The sequence below is a fragment of the Psammomys obesus genome, unplaced genomic scaffold (genome assembly GCF_907164565.1).
Source record: "Psammomys obesus unplaced genomic scaffold, mPsaObe1.curated_primary_1811, whole genome shotgun sequence".
Classification (NCBI taxonomy): domain Eukaryota; kingdom Metazoa; phylum Chordata; class Mammalia; order Rodentia; family Muridae; genus Psammomys; species Psammomys obesus.
Window position 1 is genome coordinate 5,205,113 of NW_026590405.1, and position 20,362 is coordinate 5,225,474.

The 20,362-nt window shown below is 53.8% G+C and overlaps 1 protein-coding gene and 1 long non-coding RNA gene across 3 annotated transcripts; one reads left to right on the top strand and one right to left on the bottom strand.

Moving 5' to 3' along the window:
* Nucleotides 1–556: 556 nt before the first annotated feature.
* Nucleotides 557–6,083, top strand: Pxt1 (peroxisomal testis enriched protein 1). 2 transcript variants are annotated; one of them, XM_055607209.1, is made up of 3 exons: nucleotides 557–590; nucleotides 2,413–2,549; nucleotides 5,379–6,083. In XM_055607209.1, the coding sequence occupies exons 1-3, from the start codon at nucleotides 575–577 to the stop codon at nucleotides 5,481–5,483; spliced, it is 258 nt and encodes an 85-aa protein (XP_055463184.1). In that variant the 5' UTR covers nucleotides 557–574; the 3' UTR covers nucleotides 5,484–6,083. The 2 variants fall into 2 exon arrangements, with proteins under 2 accessions (XP_055463184.1, XP_055463183.1); XM_055607208.1 differs by having other exon boundaries at nucleotides 5,686–6,083.
* Nucleotides 6,084–11,817: 5,734 nt separating this feature from the next.
* Nucleotides 11,818–14,619, bottom strand: LOC129676685 (uncharacterized). The gene is made up of 3 exons (XR_008720103.1): nucleotides 14,092–14,619; nucleotides 12,960–13,080; nucleotides 11,818–11,899 (listed from the first exon to the last, which is right to left on the bottom strand). It is a non-coding gene; the product is annotated as an uncharacterized LOC129676685 (long non-coding RNA).
* Between the last annotated feature and the right edge of the window lie 5,743 nt (nucleotides 14,620–20,362).

The window sequence follows — 20,362 nt, forward strand, 5'->3', positions numbered from 1 at the left end:
ACCTCCTTTGCCCTCCCAGGGAACTGAACGCATGTGGTGCACACACATCTGCACGCAGGCAGGACATCTGTATGCGTGAGATAACGTTACAGGAAAAGACACACTTTAGAGTGCCCTCCCCCGCCTCCGCCCGCCGGCAGGCCCTGTTTGTGGAGAAAGTCACTCAAAGCATGACTGTCCACTTAACACACCAAATGTTTGCTGGGAACACTGTCCGAGGATTTCTTTTCTTCTTTCTTCCCTTCCCTTTCCGTTTCTTTTCTTTTCTTTTTTCAACACAAGGTTTCCCTCTGTAGCCTTGGCTGTCCCGGACTCGCTTTGTAGACCAGGCTGACCTCCCTCCAACTCACAGCTATCCACCTGCCTGCGCCTCCCCAAGGGCGTGCGCCACCACGCACCGAGAGGATGTGTTTTCCAGCCAGCAAAACAACAACAAACCCCTACATCTTAGCACTGTTTATAAACCCAAAGTTCTGTCCAACCTTCAAAGTAACCAATTGTTTCCAATCACCGCTGGACAAACAACTCCGCAGGAGTTCCTGACCGGACTTGTCAGCCGCCGCCAGTTCCAGCTATGCCAAGGAACCCAGGTAAGGGGTGAGCGTCAAGCTCAGGGAAGTATTTCACTTAGTATGTGTTTTTATTTGCACTGGAAACATAAACTCGGGCACGGTTTAAAAATGAAGGCGCTGCAGAGATGGCTCAGGGGTTAAAAGCGCAGGCTGCTCTTGCAGAGGACCTGGGTTGGATCTCGGCTCCCACAGGACAGCTCACAACTGTCTGTGACTCCAGGGAAACTGGAACCCTCTTTCATGTCGCCTCTAAAGGCATCCGCACCCCACATACTCGTAAATAAAATATAAATTATTTAAAATAAAAAATAAACATTAACTACGGGAAGACAGTGGTAGACTAACTCATCTCTTTGTTGCCAGCTGCATCGTCCTTCTAAAGCTTGTAGTTTCTATTAACCCCGAGCCACCGGGGGGAAAAACTAATTAAGAAACTTCAAATCAGCACGTTTGTGATCCCAGCACTCTGGGAGGCAGAGGCAGGCAGATCTCTGTGAGTGTGAGGGCAGCCTGGGCTACACGGAGAAATCCTGTCTCAAAAATAAAAACAAAATTAAAAGACAAAGATGGGAGATGGTTCCTCGTATCTACCTGGGTGGCTCATGGCCACCAGTCATTCACACTCGGGATTGAAAAGAAAATACACCTTTAAAATAAAAAGAAACAAGAAAGAGAAAGTGCAAAATGAAAAGGAAAAAGGAAGTCTGAAAAATTAAGAAAGCAGAGGGGTGGACTGGAGGAAGGGGGAAGGGAAAAGAATGGAGAGAGGGAGAGAGGGGGGAGAGAAGAGGATGGGACGGAGGGAGAAAGGAGAGGGAGGGAGAGTGGGGGCACATGACCTCTGCCTTCCTAGCAGAGCTGGAGCCTCCGGGCTGCCCCAGGGGCAAGGCCAAGGTGAGGAGGCGCCGAGAGCCCCCACTGAGCAGCGCAACCGGCCAAGTGCTTCTCTTTAAGTCCTGGCGCTGAGGTCCCTGTGCACTCACTAGTAGCCACTTTTAAAGCAATTTCTGTGTCTGAGTGTTTGCCTGCCTGCCTGTGTGTGTGATGCCGACGCAGGCCAGAAGAGGGCGTCAGGGCCCCTGGAACCGGAGTTAGAGATGGTTGGGAGCCGCTGTCTGGGTGCTGGGAGCAAACCTGGGAGGGCAGCCGGTGCTCTGAACCTCGGAGTATCCCTCCAGCCTCAGCAGCCGTAATTTACATCTCTTCCCACACCTGAAACATTTGGGGATTCCTTACTGAACTTTATTCTTGACAAGGTTCCCAAAGCACCCATGAGCATGAGTCCTTCACCCTCTCCTGGTTCAAAAGCAGTCCCTGGGTGCAAGGAAATAAATGTGCAAGTCTCCCCAGGTAAGGTATTAAATGAAAAAGAAAACAAACCCAAACAAAAAGCATGCTGGACAACTGGAAAGATCCAGTCCTGGGCTGGAGTGACGGCTCAGAGGTTAAGAGCGCTGGCTACACTTCCAGAGGTCCTGAGTTCAATTCCCAGCAACCACACAGTGGCTCAGTGGCTCACAACCATCTGTAGTGAGATTTTGGTGCCCTCTTCTGGCATGCAGGTGTACATGCAGACAGAGCACTTTATACATAATAAATAAATCTTTAAAAAAAAGTTAAAAAAAAAAAAAAAAAAGAAAGAAAGCAAAGATCCAGTCCTGCGGAGTTGTGAGATGCCTGCCTTCACCCACATCCCTGCTCCAATGGAAGGGAAAAGGAAATAAACACAATCGCATCCCACACACGCATGCATACACACACCGTGCTAAGACCGCTCTGAATGGCTGGAGGTGGCTTTGCAGAGTCGATGGCTGTCTCTTGAATGCTTCTGTCCTCGCAGGCCACAGTCCAGTCTCTCAGCCGAAGGAGAGCGACAGCGGCCGGAACCGCCACCATCACCAGCCGGAAGAAATCCAGGAGCTGACCATGCAGCTCAGACACATTGGGGACAGTGTCAATCGAGGGATGATCCAGGAGGTGAGAGCATGGTGTGCCCGGCAGGGACCCGCCAGGGAGGGGAGGGCAGAAGAGACAGGACAGCGGTGGCCAGGTAGCCACGGTGCCCAGAAATGACCGCTCACAGCCGTTATACCCTAGACTCAGCTGCGGTCGGCAGCGAATAGTGGTCGTGGAGGCTCCATGGCGGGGAAGGGGGTGCTGTGCCTTGGAGCCACCACCTTTCCCCAAAATCCACCGAGGCTCCTTAATTAGCACACCTGCCTTTATTTACAACCTGGGCCAAGAGGAGACAATACAAAATTCCCTTCAAACTTTGTAATCCTGGAGCAAGCCCCAATAAGCCAGGGGTAAGCGGGGTGTGGTTGCTCAGACCGGAATCCCAGCACTTGGGAGTAAGGGGCAGGAGGATCGGGAATTCAGGTACACGGGGAGTCTGAGGCTAGCCTGGGCTCCTTGAGGTCTTGTTTCAAGCAAAACAAGACCATCGCAATAGAATCGCACTTCAGCCTCTTAGCCTCATGAGGACCTTTGTGCCTTTGTGGGTCCCTCCCGGGCACTGGGACCAGCCCCTTGGAGACCACAGTCTCTAAATTTAACCAGATTAGCCTGATTGGGATGTGGCATTGTTCCCTGAGCTCTGAGTTATGCAGCAATGCCAGGGAGAACTCAGAGTTTGCTAGGAGGAGGGAAAGAGGCCGGTTTCCAGCCCCTTCTCTCTGAGAAAACTTCCCTCACAGTGAATTACCACAAAGCCCATGCCAGGGGAGGCAGTTGGGTTTCAGAGACATGGCGGCCTGCCTGAGGCCACCAGTTGAGTGGCTGAGTGGTTGGTGATTTATCTATGTACTCTTTGGTTTTTCTCCTGGCCAAGCTGGAGGGGTGGTCATCTAACTTCCCTAACTGATGTCAGCTCCAGAAAGGTCAAAGTCTCTCGTGTTTTCAGTTACTGACAGAACCAAGTCCACACTCCTTATTCTGTTGCTGGCGGATTTCCATTAATGGAGTTTCCCACGGAGACGAATGGTGAATGGACTGTAATTATCAGATAGTAGCAATTGTCTGGGAGCAAAAGACAGGGGGAAAAGGAGGCAGCCCCTTAAGAGTGACCCCTGCTGGGGCCTGGAGAGATGGTTCAGAGGTTAAGAGCACTGGCTGCTCTTCCAGAGGTCCTGAGTTCAGCTCCCAGCGCCCACATCGTTACAGCTCACAACCGTGACCAAAGTTTCATGGGAACTGCTGCCCTCTTCTGGCCTCATGATGGCATTGCATGCAAGTGTTACCCAGGCAGACTTGCAGACAGAATACCAGACAGAATGGCGAGTAAGAGCATGTACCGCTCTTCCGGAGGACCTGAATGCAACATCCTGAAACCCGCACAAGGCGGCTCACAACCACTTGTAACTTCAGCTCCAGGGCCATTCAGTAAGCTCTGATCTCTGTGGGTACCCACGCCCCCTCATCAACATCATCATAATAAATGTTAAAAACACCCATACACATATACATTCTTTTTAAATCTCAAAAATGGAAGAGGGAAGGGCAGGTTCACTGAGAGACCAGGAGTTGGGGGCGGGTGTAGAGAGGGGCTGTGAGGTCCACTGAGCCCCAAGGCAGGGGTGGCCATCTGAAGAATGCCCGGGAGGAGCCCAGTAAGCGTGGCCATGCAGGAAGAAACAGTAGCGGAAGCCAGTGGTGCAGCCGTGCAGCCCTAGCACTCAGGAGGCAGAGGCGGAAGTTACAGGCAAGGGAGTGAGCTCCAGGGCAGCCAGGGACATACAGCAAGACCCTGTCTCCAAAGAAAAAGCAAACCCCAAAGAAAAACATACAGTCATGGAGAGGTGGGTGTCAGCAGACATGAAGGGCCTTGATGTCCCCTCATGGGCTCCTCCTCTGTCCCACCCCCATCCCCTACCCTCACCCACCCACCCTGACACACACTGGGGATTGAACCCAGGGCCTCACCATGCCAGGCAAGTGTTCTATGACTATGCTGTATTCCTAGCTCTTTATTTTGCTCTTTCTTTTTGGTTTTTCAAGACAAGATTTCTTTTTGTAGCTCTGGCTGTCCTGGAACTTGCTCTGTAGACCAGGCTGGCCTCAAATTCTGAGACCCACCAGCCTCTGCCTCCTGAGGGCCGGGATTAAAGGCGTGTGCCCCCATGCTCTGCTAACTCTTTGCTTTTCCTTCGGGGATGGAGTCCCAGCCCAGGATTCCACAAAACTTCCTGCTGCCCCTCCTGCCCTCTCCTTCCCTGGGAGGGGGGGGTGACAGGTGAGTGCCACCATCCCTGGGGCCAGGACCCTTCTTGAGTGGGACAAAGCCACCAGGAGGCCCCCGGGTCCCTGTTGGTGTCACGCCTTCCCTGCTGACCCTCTCACAGACAGTGCTGGGGCCTTTGTCCCTCCCAGCTCTGATAGGATCTGCCTCTGCTTGTCACTCATGTATGTCTGCCTGGTCCCTGGGGCCCAAGGGGGGCCTTGCTTATTTCCCTGAGACCGCCAGGAAGGATTCTGGGATACCACCAGGAGCGGGAGGAAGGGTGCCCCATGCGTGTCCGGTGGTCCCCCAAATGTCCGCAAGGGTTGTGGTGGTCACCTTCAGTCACACGATCACCAGCGGGGCTGGGCTGAGTTAACGTTTTGTAGTATATTAAATTTGTCATTCTTTTTGTTCACATTAGTCATTGGGAGGCATACTCGGGAGGAGAGGGAGAGAGAAAGAAATGGCTTGTGGAGTCGGTTCCCTCCTTATAGTTAGACTTGCCGGCAGGTGCCTTTCTCTGCAGAGTCATCTTGCCAGCCCCAAATTAGCAACCTAACCCACGAGACCACTGTCTTTCTGCACAGCATCTTCCACAGGAGCCCGGCGGGGCGCTGGCTCCTTTCGTGGTGCTGATGTTCCTGAGGGGTCCCATGCTGCTGCGATTCTTCTGGAACAACCATTTGCTGTAAAGGACAGCCAAACAAGCCCTGCCCTCCAGGCTGCTTCCCAGGGGACAGGGGTCTCGCTGGAGAGGGGTCCCTCTCCCACCCCTCCTCCTCCCAGCTGCTAATGCTCTGTGCAAAGCTGGAAAGAGCTGGGGTCTCCATTACTCAGAGCTGAGTGCTGGCCCAGTCGCCTTCTCTTCCACTCCGGACCCCATCACCCTTTCAGGTCTGGCTCCTGTGCCTGCTGGATTCATTCTTTCTCAAGCCTGTGGAACCCATCCTGCCTCTGAAGTTCCCTTTGGCCTCGCCTGAACCCATTCCCGAAGCGAGGCCCACAGACAACTCTCCAGCCCCATGCTCTCTGGGTGCCTCCTGTCTGCCCAGCAAGCCCACCTTCTAGATAGCTGGGCGCTGAGTCAGTTACTCCTGTTTCTCCTTGCCGGCAGCTCATGGGGAGGGGGGAGGATTGCCTTTCCCGGTCTCCTCTGTCCCCTCTGCCTTCACTCTTCTTTCGAGGCTTTGTCTGTCTCCCCTCCTAACCCCTCAAAGGGATTTCCGGTCCCGAGAAAGTTTGTTTATAACTACAAGTTCTGTGTGTGTGCATTCTGGGTGTTTAATGTGTAGTGTTACTTTTATAAAAGGAATAAATATTTTATTGAGCGCAAAACCTCGGTGTGCCCCTTTTGCAGAGGAAGTTATACATTTCCGCTTGTGCTGGTACACACACTCAGCCCTGTCCTTCCAAAGGGAAATGATCCCATCTTGCTAATCTTCCGGGTTGTCTAGAGAGCATAGCTGGTAAAGGGGCTTGCCACCAAGTCTGACGACCGCTGATTTAGCTCAGCTCCAGGGACCCACGTGAGGAGAGACTCTACTCCAGAAAGGTGTCCTCTGACCCCCACGTGTGCCCAGGCTGTGCGTATACACAGAATAAAATACATTTTTGAAATCCTTTGAATAGGTATTCAAAACAAGAGGAAAAGAACTACAATGAAAACCCCTCTTAACCTGAATCCCCTCGACCATACAGAGAAATACATACACATATTTACACATGTTATATAATATGCACAGAGACACACACACACACACACACACCATGGTAGCTGACAGGAACTGGCTGTTTTAATATCTTCCCAAGTGCGTAAGAAGAAGAAGCTGGAGAGGTAGTTGGTACAAGCCCTGGGCATCCTCCTGTACACTCTGGAAGTCTCTGGATAGCCTCAGGGCTGCGCTGCCAGCTGTCACATTGCGGGGTTTAGGGAACTGGCAGGGCGAGTTCACAGGCAGTTTCTGAACAGTTTCCTTTTTTTTCAGATTTTATTTTTTTTTTTAGATTTATTTATCATGTATACAATGTCTGTGTACATGTACAGAAGAGGGCACCAAATCTCATAATAGATGGTTATGAGGTACCATGTGGTTGCTGGGAATTGAACTCAGGACCTTTGGAAGAACAGCCAGTGCTCTTAACCTCTGAGCCATTTTTCCAGCCCCTCCTTTTGGTTTTTAAGTGTGTGTGTGTGTGTGTGTGTGTGTGTGTGTGTGTGTGTGTGTGTGTGTGTGTGTGTAGTTAGGCTGTCACAAGTCCCAGACCTTAGGCTTTCTTCAACAAGATTAGCCTCCCTTCGGTGGGGAAGGTTACTGTTAGGTTGGTCCAGAGAGCCTGCATCTCGGTTGCCTAGCAACCCCTGAGGTCTTCGCCTGCAGAAGCGGCCGGTAGAGACGAGCCAGATAAAGGCGCTCTCTCTCCCTCTCCTCCTCCCTCCCTCCTCTTTTCTCCGACTCTCGGTGTCTTTCTGGACGCCCTTCCCCCTCCCTTTCATAATGAACTTCTCTCCTTATATTAAATATGCTGCAGTGATAACGCTGGTGCCCAGACACGGATCCCTGCCCTCGCGGGAACCAGCGGAAGGAGCAGCAGAGGCAGCTTGTGAGCTCAGCCGTGCTGACTCAGGCCCCGGAGACCCTGCTCTCAAGGGCACCACGTGAGAGCTGCTGGCGAGGGGCCACAGCCTCTGCCCGCTCCGGTCTGTCTCTCGCGCTTTTTGCTCATTCTGGTTGGGATCAACCGAACCACCCAGGGCGGAGCTTCGAGTAAAACTGTTAACGACACAGACTTCCGTCAGACCGGACTCCAGGGTCCAGGAGTTCTTTCCTTTCCCTCTTTCAAAAGAGTGTCTGTTTGTGTGTTTACGTGTCTTTAAAATTCATTTTATTAGTGGGGTGGTGGCGGCAGCACAGGCCTTAATCCCAGGGATGCAGGCAGATCCTGAGTTCGAGGGCAGCCTGGTCTACAGAGCGCATTCCAGGACAGCCCAGGCTACAGAGAATCCCTGTCCTGAAACCTCCCCAGACCCCCAGCTCAAATTGCTTTTGGTTTTTTGTTTGTTTGTTTGTTTTGTTAATTCGACAAATTTTGTCAAGAATGTAAGGTGTGACTTAACGGGGAGAGAGGCCACAGAGGACGACCGACCAAGGGTTTAGAAGGATTGATTAACCATCGCCTTGGTAAACACACAAAGCCTCCTGGTGTGGTGACGCTTGTCATGGGCCCAGCTGTGTGCCCACTGGGGTGGGGGCGGGGAGGTCGACGGGGATTATAGCTGTGCTTCAAGCCAGACCTGGAGGGGGGCTGTGTGGGGGAGGGGATGGACAGGGCTTGGTAGGTGGTACAAATTACTACGCTCTCCACAATCACAATCGTCCTTTCAGACTTCCTCAGCGAAGACCTCCGAAGTCTTGCTTTTTATGAACTTAGCTTAGATTGTCTGTACCCGTGCGGGTGCGAGTGCCGAGCCTACAGAGGCCCACTGAGTCTCCTAGAACTGTGGGCCACCTGACCCAGGGACTGGGAACTGACCTGGGGTCCTCTGCTCGGGCAGCAAGAGCCCCCGGTGGCTGAGGCAGCCCCGTAGGAATTTTAACGTGACACCTAAGAATAACAATAAATTCAAGACCTAGACGTCTGTCTCCACCCCCCATAGCGGATAGGCGGGTTCACTTAGACTGCTCATTATTGCTTGCTGCTGTTGCTCAGCTACGTGCTTGAACTATGCTCTAGGCCTCTATGGAAACACAGGGTTTTGCCACCCCAGGTGGCTTGAGTTCACGAGAGGCTCCGAGCAGACTTGGCTATGGCAGGCGACTTCAGTGCGTCTCAACGGTCCCACCGTCTCTGACCACACCCTTTGGGGCTGTATCTACCCACGGCCCACCCATGCAGAGGTGTGTCCACGGGTGTGTGTGAGTGTCCTTGTCACCTCACGCCCGGGGCGGAGGGACACGGAGGGACACGGGGCCTTGCCTGGCGTCGGCTGGGTCTTTGGAGCCCTCAGGATCCAGGAGCAAGACAACAGGGCGGGGCGTGGAGGCCGGCTCCAGTTAAAACCGAACCTGTGGCCTGGGACCCCATGACTCATGTTTACTGAACCGTCTGAGGATATTCGGACGGCGGTGTTGTGGTCGTTCGTAAACACGTAACTGTTTTAGAAACTGGGTCACACAGACTGACGCACTGTCCCATCCAACCTGAAAAAGCAAACGGCCCACACCGGACAGAGGCTGGGCCTCTGTGGATGGCTGTGGCCATGCCGTCAGCAACCCACACTGCTGGCGGGCACGCCTTCTGCCCACCCCTTCCCCTCTGCGCTTCTAGCTCCCATTTGTGTGGGTTTGTACCTGTGAATGCAGGAGCCAGAATGGGGCATCGGATCCCTGGAGCTGGAGTTCCGCTGCCCAGCCTGAAGGCAAGGGCAGTGTGTGTCTGAAAGCTGAGCCTTCTCTCCGGGGCCCAATCCAAGAATTCTTGTATTTATGTGTCTTCCACATCCTGGGAACAGAAATGTACTAATGAAGCATGGGGCCGAGTCTGCCCCTCCAGGGGCACCCACGGACGCGCCTCCAACATAGCCTCATCCAGCCCTGCTCAGGGTGCCAAGCAGTGGGCACTCCCTGGGGACAGCCCTGAGCTCTCCAGCCAAGCAGCTCCCATACGGGTGTCGTCAGCCTGTGCCCAGACAGCTCTCAGGCACTGGGAGCCAGACAGCAGGCCAGCAGGAATCTTGAGAGGAACAGCAAAGAGGAGGGGGCCTAGGGAGGTAGCCCAGGTGGTAGGGGGCCTTGTGGAGCAGGTGTAAGGCCCTGGGTTCGATTCCCAGCACCGCACAAAGCAGGAGTGGGCACAGGTGGTGGCGGATGAATACAGAATGCATTCATGATCATTCTGATCCTCCCCAGGGGTTTGTGGGTCCTGGGGTTGAACTTAGGTCTTCGGGCTTGCTGGCAAGTAACCTTCTTCTTCCCGCCCGAGAGTCATCATCACCCTTATTACTTTATTTATTTATTTATTTATTTATTTTTAAAAGTTAAGGCCTAGAATTCACCATGTAGCCCTGGCTGTCCTTGAGTTCACAAAGATCCACCTGCCTCTGCCTCCCGAGTTCTAGGACTCAAGGTGCGCACCACCACACCCAAGCCTTACTCCAGCCTTAACAACTAATAATTATTCTCAGAACACAGGTCACACATCATACAGCCCGTACCTATGTGCATATGTGGGTCACACAAGGGCCACAAAGGGTCCAGGAGGCCACAGCAGAGTGGGCGGCGTCCCCGGGAAGCAGGATCAGGAAGCTGACAGAGGGCTGGAGAGCCCTTGAGCACTGACAGCTCTCTCAGAGGACCTGTGTTCCCAGCAGCTCCAGGTGATCCAAGGCCCCACTCCAACCCCCACAGACAAATGCCAGACACGTGCGGAGCACACTCGCTCTGCCCACCCCAGGGGAGGGTCGGAGATGGGCTCCCCTGGAGGTGAGGCACATCAGTTAAGCTGGGGCAGGGAGCTCCAGGCATAGGGGCAGAACAAGTTTCAGACCAAAGGGCGGATAAGGGCCAGGCCAGGTCAGCGAGTGTGGCGCTGACTTAGCTCAAGCTGGGACAGTGGGAAAATCTCTGCGGGGTAGGGGTCCCTTGACACACACACTGATGTGCTGGGGTTAGCTGTCCCTCCTCCTGGGGCTCAGGGGCTGGGGTGGAACCTTTCCTGGTTCCTCTGAGACCACCGTGCACTGGTTCCTACAGCCCCGATCTGCTTTGATAAATGTCTAGGGCGGGGCCCTTCCTATTTTTAGGATTAGGTTCCCCGCCTGCTCCCCGAGGCTGAGACCGTCAGTTGTTTACACGTCTGCAGCAGCGAGCGGCACTGACTCAGTGTTTACACTCCAAGCGGAGTCAAGACCTGCTTGTGAAACAGGTCACACACTGGCCGTGAGTGGGAGGGGACTTCTCAAAGCAGGTGTCAAGTTCCCTCTCCCCTGGCTCGGCTGGCTGCTCCGTAGGACCTCTGAACAAACAAAACCAAACCAAATTTAGGTGCAGGGTGAGGACATGGTTCAAAGTGTGTCCTGAGGTCACAGTGTGGGCATTTAAGAAATATCCGTTAGATTTCATTCATTATTTATTCGTGGGCGTGTACACGCACGAGGACAAGTGCCCCAGGAAGCGGAAGCCAGAAGAAAGCTTTGGATCCTTGGGAGTTGGAGTTACAGGCTTCTGGTCCTGTTCAGGTCCTTCGAAAGAGCAGGTCCTTCGAAAGAGTAGCGAGTGCTCTTAATTGCTGAGCCGTCTCTCCAGGCCTTAAGAGATATTTTAAGCTGGCCTGTAGTCCCAGAACTCAGGGAAGCAGAGGCTGGCAGATCTCTGTGAGTTCTGGTATATAATGCAAGTTCCAGGACAGTCAGGGCTACAAAGAGAAAAAAAAGAAGAAGAAAAGAAAGAGAAAAATAAAAACTACTTTAATTGTCACCTTTATGGTTTGAACTCCCTGGGCCTGCAAGCTAATTGCTCATGCGTTGGGAATTGGGAGTGATGACCAGGCTGTACCCTGGCTTGGACAAGGTTCACTGATGCAGGAAAAACAACGCAGCTGTCTTGGGCCCAAGAAAGGGTCCAGGGCCCAAAAGACTCGGAGAATGACCAGATGGTGCTGGGAATTCTGCTTTGGAGGTGCCTGTGAAAGTGGCCATTAGGAGAGTCGAAGGCCTCCAAAGGGTAGCTGCGGAGGCAGGAGGATGCCAGGAAATGCGATGGGGGGCCACACAGGTTCCAAGCGGCTCTTCCCAGTTGTAGTTCAAAGCCGTGCCCACCAGGAGGCGCAGAGCCCCTTTGTGTTGGCATGGCGGCCGGGGGTGTGCTTCTGTGGGTGCCCGAGGACCTCCTCGCTCCGGGCAAGCTCTGCAGGAGGACTTCCAGGCCCGCAGGGACATCTCAGCGAAGGGAAGCTCAGCGGACCAGGCGAGGGACACATGCGTGCCAGCAGCTTCTCTGCACTCCGTCCGGAGGCACCGGGAAGGTGGGTCTTCCCTCACTCCCTTGTGGCCGCAGTGACGCCCGCCTCGGGTCTCCGGGAAGGGAGTGCGCCCTCTGCTCGGCTGGTCACGCTGAAGAGGGACAGCCGTCAAGTGCGTGTGTGTGTGCGCGCGCGCGCGTGACAGAGTCCCCAGAGGCGCCAAGCTCTGCAAAAGCAGGAATGGCTCTCCACCAGCACCAGCTCTTCCTGCAGCCTCTGTCCCCTTACCCCCCCCCCACGAGTGACAGATGCTCTTGTTTGTTTCCATAGCAACCAGTCCACCTTGGTCCTACCAAGTGTGCCCTGTGCTGGGAAAGGCCGGAGGAAGAAACCTTCCTTTACAGCCTGCCACGTTTCCCCTCCCCTTCCCACCGGGAAATCACAAGCGAATAGACCGACCGACATCATAAAGTGTCTTGAAGGGCCCTGCAGATCTGACCTATATAAGCAGCGCTTGAGAGACCGAGGCAGGTGGATTGCAAATTTGAATATATAGCCTGGGCTGTATACAGAGATAGTTAAAATAAAAAATAAAACAAATAAAACAAACAAAAAAACTGGGCCAGGGTGTGTAGCCCAGCAGAGCCTGGTGTTGACTGATGTTCCAATGAAGGAAACACAGGGCTGCGGGGGGGGGGAGCACCTAGAAACCCTCACCCCACCCCACCCACTTCTGTTGTGACCCCTGAAATCCCAGAAGTTCGGAGCAAGAGGCAGTTTTCCAGTAAGGTTCTCAGGCAGGGGCTGGGATGGGGATGGCCCATCGGAGCTCCGGGGCGGAGGGTTGTTGGGTGGTTGGCATGAGGCCTCCGGAGTACCCGACTAGCCGATCAGTCCCCCACCCCGGCATCAGGGCTGCCCCAGACAGGAGGATGCTCAGAGCCACCTCTGGAGCCCCAGGGCCCGGCATGGAGGGTCACCCAGGGCCCGTGAGCACTTCAGAACAGACCAGGCCTCCCCCGGTCCTTGGGCTTGAAAGTGATCTGTCGTAAAGGTTACATTCTCTTGACAGAGGGTGACTCACTGGCCACGGAGTGAGAGAAAGGACTTTGACAGCAGGTCTGACCCGAGCCGGGGGCAGGAGGTCCCCAGTGAGAGGGGGGGGGGGGGGGGGGGGGGGTTGGTAGAATTCTCACATAGCGTCTTCCCACCTGGAGGACTCTGGCAGCAGCCGATGTCACTCTCTTCAGTGTCTACCTGTGTGACCTTGGGCCTCAGTTTCCAGATGCTTCGGGCTCCCACGGGTGGCAGGAGCGGCCGCACGCCAGGGATCTGTTTAAGGGACACTCAGAGGCAAACGGACACTCTGATGCTGAGATTTCTGGCTGCTGGTCTGTGGGATTTCTTCTTCCTCCGGGAAAAGGCCAATCTATAGGCTGTAGCCTGACGTGTACATCTCTCAGTTTCCCATCCCACTGTCTCCATCCCGGGCTATGCCCGTTCAGGCTTCCCTGTGATAAATTAGCCTACTACCGTGTTTTGATGTGTGGCGATGATCCGTTTCCTCAGATTTCCCCTGAGAACGGCAAGCTCTTTGAGCACTGAGCCATCTCCCCAGACCTGGTCCCAGGGGGCTATTCTAAGGGGAGCTGCTGGGGAATTTATCCCAAGGCTGATGGTGGCTTCTCTCTGTGGGGAGACCAGTGCCGATGGGTCTGGTCTCCTCTTCAGTCCTCAAATCCATCCCTGAGGCACTTCCTGCAATTCCAGCTGACAGAGCTTTCTGTCAGTTGGTTGGGGCGTCTGTCCTGTGTGATGGAGAGGGAGGCTCTGTGTGATGGAGAGGGCTCTGCTTTCTGAGATAAAATGTTTATTTCCTTCAAGTTCCCTCCCAAGCCATTTCTCCCTGCCAGTCCCAGTTCCCAGAAGGAGAGAGGTGCCCTCTGCCTGGCATGAGACAGAGGGATTGCTGCCTTGAGGCTCAGCTTTAACTGGGAGGAGTCAGGTCCTCCCGGTAATAATAGCAGTTTCTTCCTGGCCAGGCTAAAGGCCTGGCATTTGAGTGAGGATCTAGTTTTATCTCTGACACATAGATCAAGAGTTTAAGAGTTGGGTGTGATGCCTCATTCCTACCAGTAATCAGCACTCGTGAGGCTGAGGCAGAGGGATTGCAGCCAATTTGAGACTGTCTCAAAACAACAACAAGAGCTTATGGGATATCTGTGTAATACATCGTATCACTGAAAAGCAAAGTGCCATTGTCCACCTCAATACTCATAAGAAAAGGGCTTTTAATTGGTTCTTTCCCTTTTGTATGTGTGTCTGTCTGTGCCACAAGCGTACCTTTTGCTACCACGATGGAAGGACGTGGACTCCCTCTGCGGTCCACCACAGTAGAGTGTCCGGCCAGGGGATGCTGTGAGTCGGTTGCCCAGGTTCCATCCGCAGCACCGAAGTACGTCAGGTGCAGTAGTGTCTGCCTCCAATCGCAGCAACGCAGGGTCCTGCCGGCAGGACCGAGCAGCGATGGTTAAGGAGAGAACAGCCAGGAGCATTTGGATCCAGAGCAGAGAGAGGAAGAAGTAGACCGATCAGGGCCAGCAAAGTGGATGTGGCCCCAGGGCTAGGGAAACGGGAGAGCAGAAGAGAATGGTGGAGATGGGGAGATAGGGAGAGATGGAGAACGGAACATCCTGAGAGGGAGGAGGAGGACTAGAGAGGGTAGCTGTAGCTGGTTGGTGGCAAGGGCCAGGAAACCCCAGGTAGGGGCTTTGAAATGTACAGGTACTGGTGAACAGGGACTGAGGGAGCCGAAGCAGCTCAGGTAGGTGTATGTTAATAGGTCCATGTGTTCCTTCTGCCAGAGGGACGCTGGCTTTCATCTAACTGCCAGAAATCCTGCTTTAAAAAAAAAAAAATGGTGAGCCTCAAGTCCGAGGCAAGACCAGCCTGGCACACCGGTTTAGTCTGTGTACTTTGCTAATGGTCTCCAGAGAAGAGGCAGCTGGTTAAAATGTTATTGGGAAATCCGTAACAAGCTGAGTCACAGCTGTGCCGTGTTTTTCCCCCAGCAGCTTCGATTTCGCTTATCTCGGAGGGAGATAAGTGACCTTGGTGGACTGGAGTGAACCGGCCTTGGTTGCTGGAAAAGGAAGGGGTTCCAGCTAATCCCACGGGGAAGGAGTCCCGGCTGACAAAGTCATGGGATGAATTAGAAGAGAACGTTCCAGATAGGGCTCCGGAGTGAGGCAGGGTGGCTCCTCATGGCTGCGCTGCAGACAGTGGGGCGCCACTGGGGACACGTGGCCTGGCCCGTGGCTGAAGAGAAAGGGCTCATCCTTCACCGAGCCCGTTCCTGTGGGAAAATGGCTCCATCTCATCTTGTCCCTGGAAAACAGGGCCACAGGCGTCCCCTGTGTGATTTCCAAGTCACCCCTGAAACTCCAGCCCCCAGGGATGTGGAAAAGGAACTCCTTGGCTCTCCAGGGCTCGGGAAGGAGGCTCTGGTGGGAGGGGGGCGCACTGGAGAGAGGCCACAGCTCAGCTGGTGGAGTACTGAACTTCCGTGGAGCCCCGGGTCTGGGACCAGCAGCCCATAAATCGAGCATGGGGTACACAGCTGTATCCCAGCACTCCAGATGTGGAGGCTCAGGAGTCAAGGTCACCCTCAGCATCGCATTGAGTTCCAGGCTAGCCTGGGCTACTAGAGATCTTGTCCAACCAACCAACAATTTACTCTTGACAGCATTTTTGTAAGCAGAGTTTTAGGACTTTCACTAGTTGAACCTGCATGTCTTGTGTGAGGGAGCAAATGCTCTCTGTCCTCTGAGCCATCTCGCTGACTGAGCCCAGAAAGGAGGAAGCAAAGATAAACCTGCGTGCTGGGTGAAAAACAAAGGATTTCTTTGTTTGTTTGTTTGTTTGTTTGTTTGTTTGGGACAGGGTCTCTTGTAGCCCAGGCTAGCCTTGAATTTCCTATAGCTGAGGCTGGCCTTGAACTTCTGATCTTCCTGCCTCTAACTCCTGTATGTTGGGATTACAGATGTGTGGGCTGCCATGCCTGGCTCCCAACTGAGTGGTTCGGGTTTGGTTTTGAGTGTGTGTGTGTGTGTGTGTGTGCGCGCGCACACACGTATGTCTGTGTGTGTTGGGGGAATACACATGTGAGCTTGAGATGTCACTCCTTAGGAGCCATCCCCTTTTGCTTTTGAGTGTGGGCCTCCCATTGGCAGGGGGCACCCAGGGTAGCCTGGCCTTGCCAGGCGCCAAGCTGCACGGAACCGCGTGCCTCTGCCTCCCACCACGGTGATTATAAGCTCGCGGTTGCCTTGGCGTCTGCTTTGCTGTTGGTTTGACCTGTGTTTTGGAGAACTGAGCTCAGGTCCTCATGGATGTGCGGCACCTGACAGAACCCGGCCGTTCACCAGCGCCTGCCGCCTTGGATCTGCTGTTTCTGTCAGCGTCGCTGCAGCGTTCTGTCTCTCTGAGCCTCATTTCCTCAAGTGTGTTCTAGCAAGAACCCACTTCAGAGGGTTTACACTGTAAGGGTTAAGAGAGCGTCATGGTCACCCATGGGGTCACACTCCTTTAACCCAGCAGTTGGAGGCAGAGGCAGGAGGCTGTCTGTGAGTTCAAAGCCAGCCTGGTCTGCATAGCAAGTTCCAGGCCAGCCAGGGCTACACAGGGAGACCCTGTCTCAAAAATTAAAAAAAAATAAAAATTAAAATTAAAAACCCAAATCCAAACCAAAACATTTATGGATGGAAAAAGGCTTGAAGCACAGACCTGACTGGCACACCTTGAGCAATTGGTAAATCCTTCTTGTTTTGGGAGCAGTGGGTCCCCTGGAGGTGAATGGCAGGCTTGCCGAAGCCAGGGCCGGACACCCACAAACAGCCAAAGGAAGGGAATTCTAGGAGCCCCTGTGGGGGAGGGGAAGGCTCCACCTTGAGGCAGTGGGGCCTGTGTTCTTCAGGATGGAAGGAGCATCCTGAGGACGCCTCTTGGCAGGAGCCTGCGGTCCTTGGTCCCCACAGAGCCTGAGAAGTGTGAGGTCAGCGTCTTTCATTGAGCCCCTCTTGCTGAGGAGACCGGGAGGCGTTGGCTGATGAAGCTAGAAGCTAGTTCGTTAGGGAACCCAGTGAGAGCCAACCTGGAATCTGAGGAGTCTAGAGAAAAGGCTAGGGAGGGTGTTGCCGGTTAGCTCTCCGCTCTGAGGTTATGGGGGCCCAGCCTTAATTCTTTCTATGTGCAAATTCCACGGCCAGCCTCATTTCTATATGCAAATCCCACTGCCAGCCTTATTTCTATATGCAAATCCCTTTGCCAGGATGGGGACAGACTGATGGGCAGCACAGGCCCCACGCCCCACGCTCAGCATGGTCACTTGGGGAATTTTTCTTAGCTTTGTTCTTGGAAACTGCTCCTGAGACAGAACTCTTCATTTCATTCAAGACCAAGTTTATTGCGTGTCCCGGGCCCAGGGCCACACACAGCCATGCCATACTAGAGAGTACAGGCCCACAAGGATGTGTGTGTGTGTGTGTGTGGGGGGAGAATTCTATTTGTGAATTTACTGTCACAAATTGTGCTGATGATGCATTCTTGGGAGTGTTGCTCGGGCCCTCCTGGCCGACTGGTACCCAGGAGTGGACCTACAGTACCGTTCAGGGAGACCTGGTTTTCTGAGGTGGTAAGTTTCTGCTCGCAGCAGCAGCAGCAGCAGCAGCAGCTCCCTGAGGCTGGTCCTCTGTATCACACTGGTGTGAGTGTGATGGGTGAGAGTGAGCCTCGAAGGCTCTCACACAGCATCAGGAGAAGCTGAGCAAGAAGAAACCACTCAGGCCCCGTTTATACAAATGGCCAAGACCACCCAAGCTGCTCTAGCCGGTCAGAGAGCAAAGGAGGTTTCTGGGTCCTTCACTTTCTCCCCCCTTCTGTGCCTCTCTCGCTCTGCCCTCCTTCCTTCTTTTCTCCCTCCCTCTCTGCTTCCTTCCTCTCAGGTCCAAATTCTGGCAGGTTAGATAAGAGCCAGCACTCAGGGACTTGTGAAGCTGGGGTCCCTTCTGCCACTGACAAACGTGACAAGTGGCTGTCTGTGGCGTGGCACCATTAGCCGTAGCAAAGCTCGTGCTGACCCCGGGCTGCCTCAGTCTCACAAGTACCTGTCACACATTTCAGAGGCCATGCAAGCTAGCATCCCTGCCCTCCCCCTGAACTCCTGTAGCTCAGGAACTCCCCTCCCCCAGCTCTCCCATTTCTCCTTATAACCCTGCTATTTTGGCTCTGTGCTCGTTCTCTCTCTCTCTCCTCTTAGTTCTCTCTCTAGGCCCTTTCTTCTTCCTCACACTTGGTCTTCTCTGTCTTTCTCCCCCCCCCCCTTCTTCTCTCATGGCCAGGTCCAGTCTGCTGACCAAGTTCAGTCCACTACTTCATCTGGTCTCTTCCAGATGCCCCCGGCGGATCTCTTCCTTATATCTACAATAAGAACCTTTGGGTGGGTCATGCAGCCAGTTTATACACTTCCTACTTCTTTTCTTCATTGTTCCCTGTGGGTTTTGTTGCTGTTGTTTGTTTGAGATAGGGTCTCACTGTGTAGACCTGGCAGGCCCCGAACACACAGACAACTGCCTAGACCCCTGTGGTTAAAGGAATGTGGCACCACATCAGCTCCTGTCGTTGGGGTTTGAGTCAAGTTCTCACAACTATAGCCCAGGCTAGCCTTGAACTCTTGATCCTGTATTAGCCTCTTGAGTAACATAATAGTCTTGTGGAATGTACACAATTTGCTCTTGTTCATTCACAGGCTGATTTCTCTACCCCCCCCCCCCAGCTGGTTTCAATCCCGACATTGCTTTATCTTTATTCTAAGCATCACCTGTCTCAAGTTTGTGTAAACACGCCACCATTTGTTCTCTGTGTTGTCAATAAGACAACCAGCCAATGCTGAGCAATGGAGAGAACAGGGTGGGACATCCTGCTCCAGAGGGGAGGAGAAAGAAGGAGTGGGAGGAGAGGTCTGAGAGGAGAGGACAGGGAAACAAGAGGAGAGATGAACCAGACCTAAGATGTGACTAAAAAGCAAGTGTAATGTGGGAAATCTGAATGGGAGGAAGCTATGCGGGCTTGGAGGTGTAGGATGGAGTAACTGTTGCCCAGCATTGTGCCCTAGGTTAATTAAAGAAATCCCAGTCTCTGTGTGGTGATTTGGGTACACGGCTGGTGTAGGAATAACCGCTGCTTAGCTAAAAGATAAATCAATAGTAAATATTAAATCAGCAACAGTCACGGGCAGTGTGCACTTCGCCGGCCCATTCTGTTTTGTACACAAGTCGGTAAGCAGTGTTCTTCTATTAGTGCATTTTTAGATTGGCTTCTTTGCTTGTTCTTGAAACGTATTTGTCTGTGTAGCCCTGGCTGTCGGGGACTTGCTCTGTAGACCAGGCTGGCCTGGAACTCACAGAGATCCGCCTGCCTCTGCCTCCCCTAATGCTGGGATCACAGGCGTGCGCCCCCACGCTCAGATTTTAGATTTAATTTCATGCTTATATGTTTGCCTGCATGTATGTCTGTGCACCACATGTGTTTCTGGTGCGCATGAGGGTCAGAAGTGGGTACCCGATCCCCTGGAACCTGAGTTCCCGATGGTTGTGAGCCACTGTGTGGGTGCTGGGAACTGAACCTGGGTCCTTGGAAAGAGCGGCGGGTGCTGTAGACCTCGGAGCCACCTCTCGGCCCCCTCTGCACCTTTTGCTCCTGTTATGTTGTTTTGTTTTCCAGTACTGGGGCCGGAACCCAGGTCCTCACACACGCTAGCGAGCACTCTACCCCGAGCCGCACCCCTACATGGTCTCCTATCTTATATTACATTAAGATTTCACCAAATAGTCTGTCTTCCCCCTATCCGCCCCATCTCTCTTCCCAGCATCTGTTGGGAACTGTCCCTGCTGGAGTCCCCTTGGCCAGGCTGGCCTGCTCAGGTACACAGGTTGGTGGGACCTGCCCTGGGCAGGGGCACAGCTTGGTTTAGGCCCAGCTCTGTCTCTCTTTTCATTTCTGAGATAGGGCCTCATGTAACTCAGGCCAGCCTCGAGCTTACCTTGGACCAGAGGCTGGCCTTGAACCCCTGACCTTCATGCCTCTACCTCTACATTACAGGTATGCACCACCACACCCCACAGCCTTAATACCTTTCGAACAAGGGTCCTTTGTACTCGATCTACACTGGGCTCCACGCACACCCCGAGGCTGGCCCGGCTCCTCAGACCCCTGGCCGCGTCCAGCGCTGCAGACTATGACTTGGCCTTGGGGGGCCTTGAGGGTCACTGAAGGAGGAGGCGCAGGCCAACTCAGCAGCCCCACAGCTGCCCCTCCCATGAGCGAGGAAGGGCAGGCATGTCCGGGCAGGACTGCTGGGCTCAACTTGAAGGTGCCTGCCCAGTGACCCACACCTGCCCAGTGACCCCACACCTGCCCAGTGACCCACACCTGCCCAGTGACCCCACACCTGCCCAGTGACCCACACCTGCCCAGTGACCCACACCTGCCCAGTGATCCACACCTGCCCAGTGATCCACACCTGCCCAGTGACCCACACCTGCCCAGTGACCCACAC